This window comes from Chrysemys picta, chromosome 10 (assembly GCF_011386835.1).
Source record: "Chrysemys picta bellii isolate R12L10 chromosome 10, ASM1138683v2, whole genome shotgun sequence".
Classification (NCBI taxonomy): domain Eukaryota; kingdom Metazoa; phylum Chordata; order Testudines; family Emydidae; genus Chrysemys; species Chrysemys picta.
Window position 1 is genome coordinate 56,034,829 of NC_088800.1, and position 12,686 is coordinate 56,047,514.

The 12,686-nt window shown below is 43.7% G+C and overlaps 1 protein-coding gene across 4 annotated transcripts in view; it reads right to left on the reverse strand.

The window, feature by feature from the left end:
* AXIN1 (axin 1) overlaps nt 1–12,686 on the reverse strand; it is a 179,310-nt gene that overhangs the window by 90,511 nt on the left and 76,113 nt on the right. For all 4 annotated transcript variants that reach the window (XM_065559851.1, XM_065559849.1, XM_065559850.1 and 1 more), the window contains exon 3: nt 6,448–6,588. In XM_065559851.1, the coding sequence (XP_065415923.1) occupies nt 6,448–6,588 (141 nt within the window). The remainder of the gene's footprint in view (nt 1–6,447; nt 6,589–12,686) is intronic.

Consider the following 12,686-nt stretch of genomic DNA (forward strand, 5'->3'; position numbering starts at 1 on the left):
ACGGGCTGACATGGTGGCTACTAATGAGGCTGTCGTCATAAATAAATGGAGCAAAGGTTGCCATAGGTTCAAATGGAGGTCTCATAAGGTAACTAAGTATCAACCTGAGGTACCAGGTTGGGATGGGGTCTCTAATCTGGAGTTTGAGATCCTCTAAACCCTTAAACCTAGAGTATACCAGGAGAGGAAAAATGGAGAATCCTTCTCCTGGAGGATGAAAGGCCAAAGGGAAGCAATTGGAACTGGAAATAATCCTGGCCTATAGTGAAACATAGGAATTTCCTGTGCAATGGGTGTATCATTATATTGGAAATAGGCATCTTGTAGATCAAGGGCTGAAAACCATTCCCCTTTCTCCAGTGAAGCAATTATGTCTGCGAGAGTCACTATCCTGAACTTCTGAGACTTTACAAACATTTTAGAAGTCTTAGATCTAAGATCAGTTTCCACCCTCTGTTCTTTTCTGGCACAAAGAAATACTTGGAGTAAAACCTCATGCCGGTATTAGGAGGAAGGACCGATTCTATTGCTCCTAAAGGAGAGAGTTCACTTCTTGTCTCAGTGAAAGCTTGTGAGAGGGGTCCCTGAATAAGGACAGGGAATGGGTGTAGAAGGGAAGGAGTGATATAAAACTGATAGTATAGCCCGATGTTGTGATCTGTATGACCCACTTGTCTGTAGTGATTCACCTCCAAGCATGTTGGAAATGGGAAAGGTGGTCTCCAAAGGTGGGAAGGTGGGCCAATGGGTGCAGCTGTAAAGCCAGGGGTGTGGGAGGATTTGAATCCTTGACCAACCCATCAAAATTTGCTTTGAAGATGGCTAGATGCTTGTGCTTGTGGAGTGCAGCTGGGTGGCCCTCTTTCTCTGAAATCTATGTATTTCCGGGGGCGGATGGGGGTTTCAGAGTGTCACATCCAGAAAAGTGAGCAGGATGTGATCTCTGGGCAGTCTGACCTACTAAACATTTTCTTATTTATAGGTGTAGCTATGCCCAGGAATTGTAAAGTAGCCCTAGAATCCTTCAGTGTGTGCAAGAACTCATCGTGATCTCCAAGAAAAGCTTACAACCATCAAAAGGGAGGTCCTCAACAGTGTTCTGTATTTCAACCAAAAGTTGAAGTCATGATGCCCTGCGCATAACCACCGCCGTGGAAATAGACCTGGCAACAGCATCCACAGCCTTGAAGACCAGTTCTGGCTTGGCACTCAGAGGTGATGGACTGGAATTGCTCCCTATGCTCCTATAGCAGATGTTCAATAAAGGCCGTGAATCTGTTACCATTCGTAAAATCGTATTTGGCCAAGAGCGCCTGATATTGCAGGGTTTCTGATGAAGAGGACTTTCGTCCAAAGAGATCATCTTTTCTGGTCTTTGTCCAAGGGGTGGACAGCACAGTGCTGTCTACCCCTCCTACTTACCACATCCACATCCTGCAGGGAGTTAGACTAGTGGTTCTCAAACTTTTTTTTTTTTTTTTTTACTGGTGACACCTTTCACATCACAAGCTCTGAGTGCGACCTCCCCTAATAAATTAAAAACACTTTTTTATATATTTAACACCCTTATAAATGCTAGAGGCAAATAGGGATTTGGGGTGGAGGTTGACAGCTCACGACCCCCATGTAATAACCTCGCGACCCCCTGAGGGGTCCTGACCCCCAGTTTGAGAATCCCTGAGTTAGACTCTCCCAACCAATGGATACACAGAGTGGCCATCGCTCACAGGGACAGCCGCTCGGCAGGAGAGGCAGAGTTTGAAACCTGGGTAGCCAGGCATGCCCTGCCAGGAAAAGTAAGTCTCCCAGAGTGGGGAGAGAGGAGAAAAGTGACTATAATTATACTAACAACTAACTATACTAACTGATCTTAACAACTATAGAAAATAGAAAGCCGAGGACTCCTCAAAGGCTACGACTGTGTCTCAGGCTGTGGCAGTTGAGAAGGAACAGAGGGTGGTTCACCTCAATATCCCTATATAGCCTTGGTCTCCAACCTGAGAAGGCACAGGGCAGGCCGAATGGACACTGCTAAATGAGAATCTCCTCTCAAAGGCTTGAGAGGCGCACACACACCATGAAGTGGAACACCCATAGGGACACTATTCAAAGAAGAGTGCTCTTTTCTTCTCATCAGATAGTCCATTAGGCTCACCTATAATAAGGGTCACAACTTTCACAGCTTCAGCAAGTTCCTCTTTCAGTCACACTGGCAATCTCTTTGCCACAAAAGCTTCCCACTGAGTTGAACGTCGAATCCAAACAGCTTGGGGTGCAATAGGTTGGATTCTAAGCACAAGGCCACAGTATTTTCTTGTCACAGCTCAGGCATCAGCACAGTGCTGCCGATCCAACCCTACCGCAAGATCTGACGGTTGAAAAGCTTCTAAATTTTTTCCCCCCTGTAGCATACACCGTCAGGGGAAAGCAAAACAGGCAGACCTCATGCATGGCTCCTTCCCACTCATACTGTAGTAATGTTAAAAGTTGGGCAGAAGATACCACACATCTGTAGTTTCATCAGTTGTATTGAAAGAAATTGTTCTCCTGTACCCTCAAACAGTTGTTCCTATACATCTGCAGCCATGGTGTGAATCCATTGTCTCACCGTATCACAGGAGAGGGGAACTGCTTTGATGCAACTGGCAGCATCAGATCCCAACAGAACATTAATGACACCCGAGACATAAGGTGAAATCAGTACTTCCTCCAAGAGGTTCAGCAGTTTTCAGCATTCATAGTGACACCAAGTAACTGCTCAGAGGACTTTAACGTTTACAGTATTGCTATTTACTAAATGAACGTCCGATTTCATAAACCCTCTTTTGCTTGAGAATTCCAGGGGTTTCTTTTCTAAGATGGAAGCTTTGCATTACTAATACAAAAAAAGCATAAAAACAATGTTTTGAAAAATGCTTTTACTCTTCTTTATCCATTACCGAGAAGCAAACGAAAGCACAAGCCCAATTTTTTATTTTATTTTACAGATCACCTTTCAGGGAATTAAGTGGTCTGAGGTGAGGGTGAGAGGTAAAGTTCCCTCATGAGGTTAGAAACAGGAAGAGACAAAAAAAAGACTTAGAATTTTCTGCAGGGAAGGAGTATAACAGTGTAGTGGGTGTGGTTAAACTATCTGAACAAGGACTGCCATAATTTACTAATTTAGAATAATCTCAAAGAGGGTGAGCACAGCAAGGTGGCAAAATTAGAAGGGAAGATTATACAGGTTATTTATTTAGGTTAATCAAGACTAAACTATATTGAAGAACTCATAAGAACCTAAAGTGAAGCTAGGTGATGAGGTAATATAATGGCAATTGATATTTAACATAAACAAGTGCATGGTAATACATATTTGGAGAAAAAAATTGAAAGCTCTTTAAAACACTGATCGTTTCCAAGTTCACTTTAACCACTCAGAAAATAGAAGTCTGTGGTTTCGAACAATTTCTTCCAGGGGTTTTAGAAGTGAGGAAAACGGGGGATTGGAATGAGCCCTGCAAGTTTTACCTATGAACATGGTGGATTGTCCTTCACCTGGAGACTTTAAATCAACATGGGATGTCTTCTTCTAAAAAATCTGCTCTAGCTCAACTGTGAATGACAGGCTTGATGCAGGAACTGCTGGGAGCAGTTCTCTGGCCTGTGGGATGCAGGAAGTCAGACAGAATAATCATAATGTCTGGACTTAAAATCTATATATATAACTCAGGGACACAAGGTACAGTCCTTCCCACAATGGACTGGAAGGCTAACTCATTCTCCTTGCCAGAAATTGACCCTTTAGGCAGTCCGTGCATCAGACACCTGCCTGAAGGCACTTGCTTAGATACAGGTTTCCTTTCAGTCACTGTCATAGATCCCACAGTTATGATTGGACTGCTCAAGCGGTCAGTCCTGTAAGAATGCACATCTATTTGCTCCCAGTCCCTTAGGCTGTCCATGCAGATTTGTGCACTGAGCCGACACTACTGAAGAAATACTCATGTTTCCCAGCCTGGAATTCTCTTTATTCGTGCATTTCTCCTCTCTGTTTTGTGTACTGAAAGATTACACTCAAAACTAGGACCCAGTTACCTCGCCGCTCACCTTTCATTCAGTCTTAGTCATCTGGAATTAATGTAAAGTTGAACGCTTCCCTCTCCTTGAGCTGACTTGGCCATACTGATATCTATCTGACATTCCACCCACCAAAGCAGCTTTCGTAAGACATAAAGGTCTCAATCCTCCAATTCACCACCTTCCACTCATCCTCTGAACAGTGTCAGGCATTTGGTAAGAAGATTGTTGCAACAGACACCTTTCAGGGTCCCTCCATTTCATTCGAATGATGGATTGGAATGACAGCTTGCACATGCCCAATGTTCCTTCCCCCGGTCTGTTACTGTACAACCAGTTCTCTTTTGTAACCTACGCTCACATGTTGTTTTGCATGGTCTGTAGCTTTATCTATGTATTCTCAGTCATCATGTTTATTCAGATTTTTTCTCTCTAGCAATTCAGGAGACACTTTCCCATTGACAGAACCCCAGAAGCCATTTATGGAAAAGGATACTTCAAAAACTTAAACCAGTATTCTGGCTACTTTACCCTCTCCTCCCTTTGCACAGTATGCCAAATCACAGCTTTTAAAGCCATTGTTTCCTGTTGGAGATTCAGCACATTTTATTAGAACAAGATTTTTTTACTTTCCTTATTAGGAGGGGAGAAAGGTAGAGGTTTTCCTTATTGGGGGTTAGGGACTTCAGAATTCCTTTGTATTACATTCCTCTTCTAGTGCACCAGACAACAAACACACTCATCTCTAATCCCCCTCTTCCTTACTCTCTCTTACCCTACTTCACTCAATTTAAAAAGTGTATCTGAAAGTAGAGGATTTATTTGCAGTTTGCCACACACTTTTAGCCCTTGTTAACATGCTTTTCTCTAAGGCCTCATCTACACTACACAGTTTTGTTGACAAAAGTCTGAAAAGCTTAGTTTTATCAGTATAATAAAGTAAGGCTCTTGAAATATCTAGCGTGTGAATATCCTCTCCTTTTGCCCCTCCAGACCCATGAACATGATACAGTTCTGCGGTGACCTAGAAGTATCCTCACACCTTCTTGTCAAACTGTCTTAAATGGGCTATCTTGATTATCACTACAAAAGTTTTTTTTCTCCTGCTGACAATAGCTCATCTTAATTAATTAACCTCTTAGAGTTGGTAGGGGAACTCCCACCTTTTCATGTTCTCTGTATGTACAGTATATCTATCTCTTCACTATATGTTCCATTCTATGCATCCGATGAAGTGGGCTGTAGCCCACGAAAGCTTATGCTCAAATAAATTTGTTAGTCTCTAAGGTGCCACAAGTACTCCTGTTCTTTTTGTGGATACAGACTAACATGGCTGCGACTCTGAAACATGTAACACAATGTAATTTTCTACTGACACTTTGGTGACTGGAATGAGAACACATGAATAAATATGACCCAGTATCAATCAAATGGCCTGGGTGTGGAGTAAGTACCAGCTATGTATCTACATGAGCACTTCACAATCTTTAATGAATCTATCCTCCCAACCCTCCTGGGGGGGAGGGCAGGGCTATCACCCCCATTTTACAGATGGGGAAACTAAGGCACAGAGCAGCTAAGCAACTTGCCCAGGAGGTCTGTGGTGGAACAGGGACTGGAACCCAGATTTCCCATGTCCCAGGCTAGTACCCTAACCGCTTTTGCACGATCCTTCCTCCCTCTCGTGAGCCAAAATGTAAATGAGTGTAATTAAACATGGAAGGTATGATTACAGATAAATGAATTCCCTCCAAGCTTCAGGCATAAAGCCCAAGAAGTTCCCTGAATTGTACTCCAATGAAGTGATCACTGGGTGACACTCCGGTGCCATTATCTCGGTAATCAGATGTCTAAAAGGATTGTGTTTTCGATAAACCTGGGAAACTTCAGAAGATAAAACAAGTGGCAAACAGTGTAGCTGGAAGCCTGTTTGATTCAGTCCAGAAGGGGAGCAGCTTACCAGAGGCTAATCTCTGTTTTTACTTCGCAAACCCACCTGCAGTCGCTGGCTGTTAAAACCAGAAACACCTGCTGGTCATTATTTGGTTTAGATTACAAACATTCCCAGTCCATCAGACCAGAATAGTCCATGTCTCAACAGGTAACAACAAAGCAATACATCTAAAAAGGAAACCGTAACAGGAATGCATTGGAGCTAGATTGGTCACATGTCTGGTATATCCCATGTCAGCTACTTAACAGTTAGATATTCCTCCCCAGAATGATTAATCCCAACATCTAGGGCACTGACCTCTTTACATAGCCAAAGCCACAGGCTGGAATCTGAGAAATTAAATCTGCAGTCAATTCCAGCGGCCAGGAAATAGATACACAATGTCTCCTTTACTCCATGTCATGCTCAGTCCCCTGCCCAGGTAAGTTACTTACACACTGCTATCTGTCAACGACATGGTGTCTGCATCACTAGACATGCTCTGCTGCTCACTGTCATTCGCACTGGTGGCTGGTGCCAGAGCATATCCTGTGTTGACATAGTAAGGGTTAACTGGCTCTCTCCACGGCCCATGCCTGAAAAAAATAAAATACAGTACAATTCAGATGACAATCTTAATTTCTGCTATTCCCGCAGTCTGAACCAGCAAGAATCTGCAGCTATTTTATAGGTTTTCTTCATATTAAATACAATAAAGGATCTTGTAGTAATGGCGGCAGAGATAGCAATGAGAGGTGAGCTGCAAAGAACATAGGTTAATAAGTAGAAACAAGGAACAGGCACAGACATTATGATGGTATAATCAGACGATACTACAATACTTCACTGTACAGCTCTAGGCTAGACTGGATGTAGGGCTATGTATCACAAGAGCTTGACTGTAACCGTGCGGCACAGCAGGTAAATGAAAGAAGAGTCATATTTAATGCAATATTGTATATTGCCTCTTTCATCCCCTCTTTCATTGCCCTCTTTCACCAACAATAGGAACTTCTAAGGGCACGTCTTCACTGGCAATGTTAAAGCGCTGTCTTGGCTTGTGTAGTTGCAGCATAGCTCTAAAAAAACCACCTCCATGAGGGGAATAGCTACCAGTGCTGGTGCACTGGCTACACTGGCACTTCACAGCGCTGAAACTTGCAGCGCCCAGGGGGGTGTTTTTTCACCCCCCTGAGCGAGAAAGTTGCAGCACTGTAAAGTGCCAGTGTAGACAAGACCTTAGACTGTGTCCCAACTACAGAGAACACCACTGATGGGCAGCCATTCCCAGGGTAGATGGCAGCAGCCAGCCTACACAGAAATCTTTGGAGGCACACAAGGGCAAAAACCTACTCTAATAATGTGCCACAGAACCTTTAGCATCCTCACTAGATCTCTGGGTCACCCGCACATTGGGTGGAGGAGGTGTAGCATTCCCATCCATACCCCTCTAACTGTCTAGTACATCCCCTTTCCATTTAGTCCCACACGCCAGTTCCATTGGACCTAGGCATGAACATGGATTTGGCCCTTTGTCCAGTGATGTTCCACACTGTGTGGGTATGTCTACACAACTGCTGGGAACAGGTCTCGCAGCCTGGGTCAACAGACTTGTGTTAGTGGGGCTCATGCTAATACACTAAAAATAACTGCGTAGAGTTGCTTTGATATTTGGGCTTGGGCTGGAGCTCAAGCTCTGAAGCCCACGCCCCTTCCTAGACTTCAGAACCTGAGCTCCAGCCCGAGCTGGAACGTCCACATGGCTTTTTTGAGCGTGCTAGCATGACTCGCTCCCAGCAGCTGCATAGACATAGCATGCTAGCATGACTCGCTCCCAGCCCTGTGTGGTTCTTTTCTTCTATTATCTGAGAGGAAGAATTCCATGCAGCTCCCTCTGACAACATTCGCTAATGCTGGAGTCACACTTTGATCTCCACAGACATGCCAGCAGTTTGGAGTCATGGTCACATGTGACTAGCACTGACAGCATGGAGCACTAAGGCCAAAAAGGGAAAGGCAGCTCTGCCCGCCTGGTGAGGGGACAATGGGCACTAGGCAACTAACACTTCAGTAGCAACAGTGTGCATTAAAATCATCTGTGTTGCACCTCTGCTCAATTCATTAGCAAGACAAGACAGGTGCTGCCAACGTCTCACAGACATACTGAACTCTGTCAGGTGTAGATGTAACAGACCAGGCCTCTGCCCAAGATTGGGCTTCACAGGGCGTTTGTCATTAACCATAGACTCCTACATCCATATTTAGGCACCAAAACAAGTGCCCTTATTTTCAAAAGTGTAGCCCAATGAGACAGACTGCAGCTCGTGAGCTGCGAGTATCTCTTTAATGAGTCTGCTGTGGCTCCTTGCAGCACATGCTATTAAATCCCCGTGTCATTTAATTAACAACCAAAGTTATTAACCAATCAGGATGCTTTTACTATGTTATTAACCAATTATGTTATCAACTTGCACTGTTATTAACTTCTTTGCTGTGCGAAGGAATATGAAAATATATATAAACTCAGTATTTCCTGTCATGCTGTTTAAATATGAATAGCACTATAGTAAATGAAACAATGAATTCACACTACCATGGCTCTTTCAAGTAATATTGGTTGCTAATTTGGCTCCTGAACCACTGAGGTCTGAGTATTACTGGTGTAGCCAAAACTGGAAAATCTGACCTGCACCTACAGAGGTTGCACATGCATAGCTTGTGTCCGTCGAGCCCACTGTACTCTCCAGGGGCTCCTTGCATCACCATCCCTCCAATTTCCTGTAGGCCACCCTTCCATTCCCCTCTATTGCAGGGACTCCCTGCAACTCCCCCTAATCTTGCCCCTGCCAGGGGTTGTGTGTGCCTCCCATACAGGTGGTCCCCCCCCAAAATCCGTAACTATATGATTCTGTGCCTGGTTCTACACACAAAATAGCACCAAGAAACACGAAGTACTGTATCGAGAGGGATTTCATACAGTTTTCTTCTCCTATGACATATGTTTTGTTTCAGCATCCCAGTTTACTAAACTCTCTGGAGTTTTCTACAGAGTAGGGTATAACTAGTATAACCTGTATTTTCTCTTTTACTGCTGACATATATGCTGAAAGCAATGGTATTTGGCAAATAAATTGTGCACTGGTCTATCACATACATCTAAACATGGTATCTCAGATTGTTTATACATCTCAGAACTAGAAAGCTTCCATTTCAAGTGGTAATGTATTGTTTAAAAAAGACCATTCTATTTACAGGCAACTAAAACAGAGTGATGGCACTGCATGAATTCTAGGACTATTCTGGAATTAGTAACAAACTGTCATGCAAATTTACCAGCCAAGACACAAGATCTACTTATCTACAAAAACAATAAGGAGTCCGGCGGCACCTTAAAGACTAACAGATTTATTTGGGCATAAGTTTTCATGGGTAAAACCCCCACTTCTTCAGCTGCACAGAGTGAAAATTGCAGATACAGGCATAAATATACTGGCACATGAAGAGAAGGGAGTTACCTTACAAGTAGAGAACTAGTGTTGACAAGGCCAATTCAGTCAGGGTGGATGTGGTCCACTCCCAATAATTGATGAGGAGGTATCAACACCAAGAGGGGGGGAAATTGTTTTTGTAGTGAGCCAGCCATTCCCAGTCCCTATTTAAGCCCAAATTAATGGTGTTAAATTTGCAAATGAATTGTAGCTCTGCAGTTTCTCTTTGAAGTCTGTTCTGGAAGTTTTTTTTTGTTGAAGGATGGCTACTTTTAAATCTGTTATTGAACGTCCAGGGAGATTGAAGTGTTCTCCTACTGGCTTTTGTATGTTATCATTCCTGATGTCTGATGTGTGTCCATTTATTCTTTTACATAGAGACTGTCCGGTTTGGCCAATGTACTGTACGTGGCAGAGGGGCATTGCTGGCACATGATGGCATATATCACATTAGTAGATGTGCAGGTGAATGAGCCCCTGATGGTGTGGCTGGGTCCTCTGATGGTGCTGCTAGAGTAGATATGGGGACAGAGTAGGCAACAGGGTTTGTTACAGGGATTGGTTCCTTGGTTAGTGTTTCAGTGGTGTGGTCTGTAGTTGCTGGTGAGCATTTGCTTCAGGTTGGGGGGCTGTCTGTAAGCGAGGACTGGCCTGCCTCCCAAGGTCTGTGAGAGTGAGGGATCGTCTTCCAGGATAGGTTGTAGATCGTTGATGATGTGCTGGAGAGGTTTTAGCTGGGGGATGTACGTGGTAGCCAGTGGTGTTCTGTTATTTTCCTTGTGGGCCTGTCAATGCATCTGAATAAGTGGGTTTTTTACCCACGAGGTTCCACTGGACTCCTTGTTGTTTTTGTGGATACAGACTAACACGGCTACCCCTCTGATACTTGTCCTGTAGTAGGTGACGTCTGGGTATCCGTCTCGCTCTGTCAATCTGTTTCCCCACTTCCCCAGGTGAGTATTGTAGTTTTAAGAATTCTTGATAAAGATCTATTTATCTGTTACTATGATAACAAAAAACTAATATTTCCCTCATCTGTCAAAAAACAGCCCTTCTCAAGCAAGTAGGCTGTGCAGAATTTTTAAGGCTGGTATAGAGTATCCAAAGTTTTTCAGTTCTCAGTAAGTTATTTTATGTATTTTATTTTATTTTATTTTATTTTATTTTATGTAGAGAGAGTCCTGTGAGTCCTCTCCAGGATCTGGGGCAGTCTGGCAATCCACAGGTATGAGTACTCTCATGCTAAGCCCTACCTTGAGATGGCAAGCCAGCTTGTTCTTTTCCTAGCAAGCAAACTTTCCGGTTGTCAGTTTAAATGTGCTCTGGCAGAACCTTAGTTCTATATTCCATTAGGTCTCAGAACAGGTTTCTAGGGCAAGGAAATAATTTGAACAAGTTTGTCCTAAACAGCAAGGCATAGCAAGTCACAATGTCACAATTCACATTTTCCATTTTTGCCCCCTGAATAATGGTCAGTTTTGAATAGTAAAGAAACACCACGAAGTATAATCCTCCTGTCAAGTTTGATACGACAGTTGGCACTATGGAGGCAGATATAACTTCTTACATCGGGGTGAGAATGATGGATAGGTCAGGCCTTCCCCGCCGGCAAAGAGATGGATACTTTTTTGGGTAACCCAATTAAAATGTACCACCACCTTCTAGTGTACTGTTTGCCAGGTACTCTCCTGGCTGCCACTAGATTTTTCCAGCAATACATTTAAATATAGCGCAGCAATTTATAATGCATTTAAGGACTACTACAGACAGTATGTCTTATAAAAGACAATCTGATTAATCAATTCCTCTTTCACATCAGCTGATCATGTAAAATGGGCCGAAGAGAAGGAAAAGAAAAAACTTCCCAGATTAATCCTACCAATAATGCAATATTTGCCACATACTAGTCTGCAAGAGAGAAACAAAGCCCTTAAGTTATTTTTATAATTAAAATGTTCAATTTTGTCCATTCCTTGCAACTGGCAGGGCTGAATTTGTTGTAGGAACCCCACGCTCCCCATACAGGGTCACACAATTCCTCTATAGGGGAAGGATCGCAGCTATCCTGCTGTTCTTGCACAGAGGACGTCCTCGGGAAAAGCAACTCAGCAAAATTCTGCAGTTTCATCATGACACACTCAGATATGGCTGGGTAGGCATCGTGCGGAAGTAACACAGGAATAATTCTCTGCCACCACTACTTGGGGAAGAGTAGTGGGAAAGAGAGAAGTTCTCTCTCTTTCCTTCAGCTCCCATTCTCCCTGCGCCCCCAGAAACAGCAGAGGTTCAGCTTGAGATATCACTCCTGCAGTGACCTAGAGGCATCATTTCATCCCATGGCTGCTGCTGCTAGGAGAGCATTACCTGCAGGAGCAAGAGCACAAGCAGGATTCTGCGTGGAGGAGAAAGTTTAAGGAGGCAGAAAAGAGAATAAAAACTTTTAAGGAGAGAGGACGCAAAAAGCAGGAGGAGCAGGAGACTTGCAGAAGAGGGTTGCTGGACCAATAACAATACTTAACATTAATGTGGGCTTTCCATCCAGCACACTAGCAGTATTGCAGGAATTTGGGATCCAGTTCAATGTACCACCCACAGAGCCAATAAGGACAGGGAGTGCCACTCAGTCTCTCTCCATGCTCCTAGCAACCCCTCTAGCTGAGCAAGGAAGCCATGGCTGCAGAAGGGACAGTTCCAGTCTGCCCCTATGGAAAGATACATCAATCACTGCATTCATTCATTCGCTTGATACAAACTCTCAGCTCCCTCTCTTAGTGACAGAGTTGATGTGAAAGTCAAAAGAAAAAAAACTCCTAACACTTCTCTCATGGCCCATGGAGCCCCATTATTTGAAAGTAGACGTGTCCGTGTGCTGGGCAAGGAGAGAACCAGCACTACTCTCCCTTCCTCCTCTTCCAGTAGAGCACCCAAAGAAAAGTAAAATTAAAGAACTGCTTGGTGCTGATATAGAAAGACATAAGGCAGTCCCCACCTCTGCAGCACTGCAGAACACTGTTAAGAGGAATTCTTTGGGTATCCATTTGAGATGGCAGAATGAATTCCAAAAGGATAACACCAAACAGATGGGTGCCTTTGATTCCTCTCAGTTCCAGAGGACTGAAGAAGATAAGCACTCTCCTATTAAAATGTACACGGCTGTGAACTTTCCATTGAGAATACAGGAAAGGGGTTAGTCCCAACTGTTATGT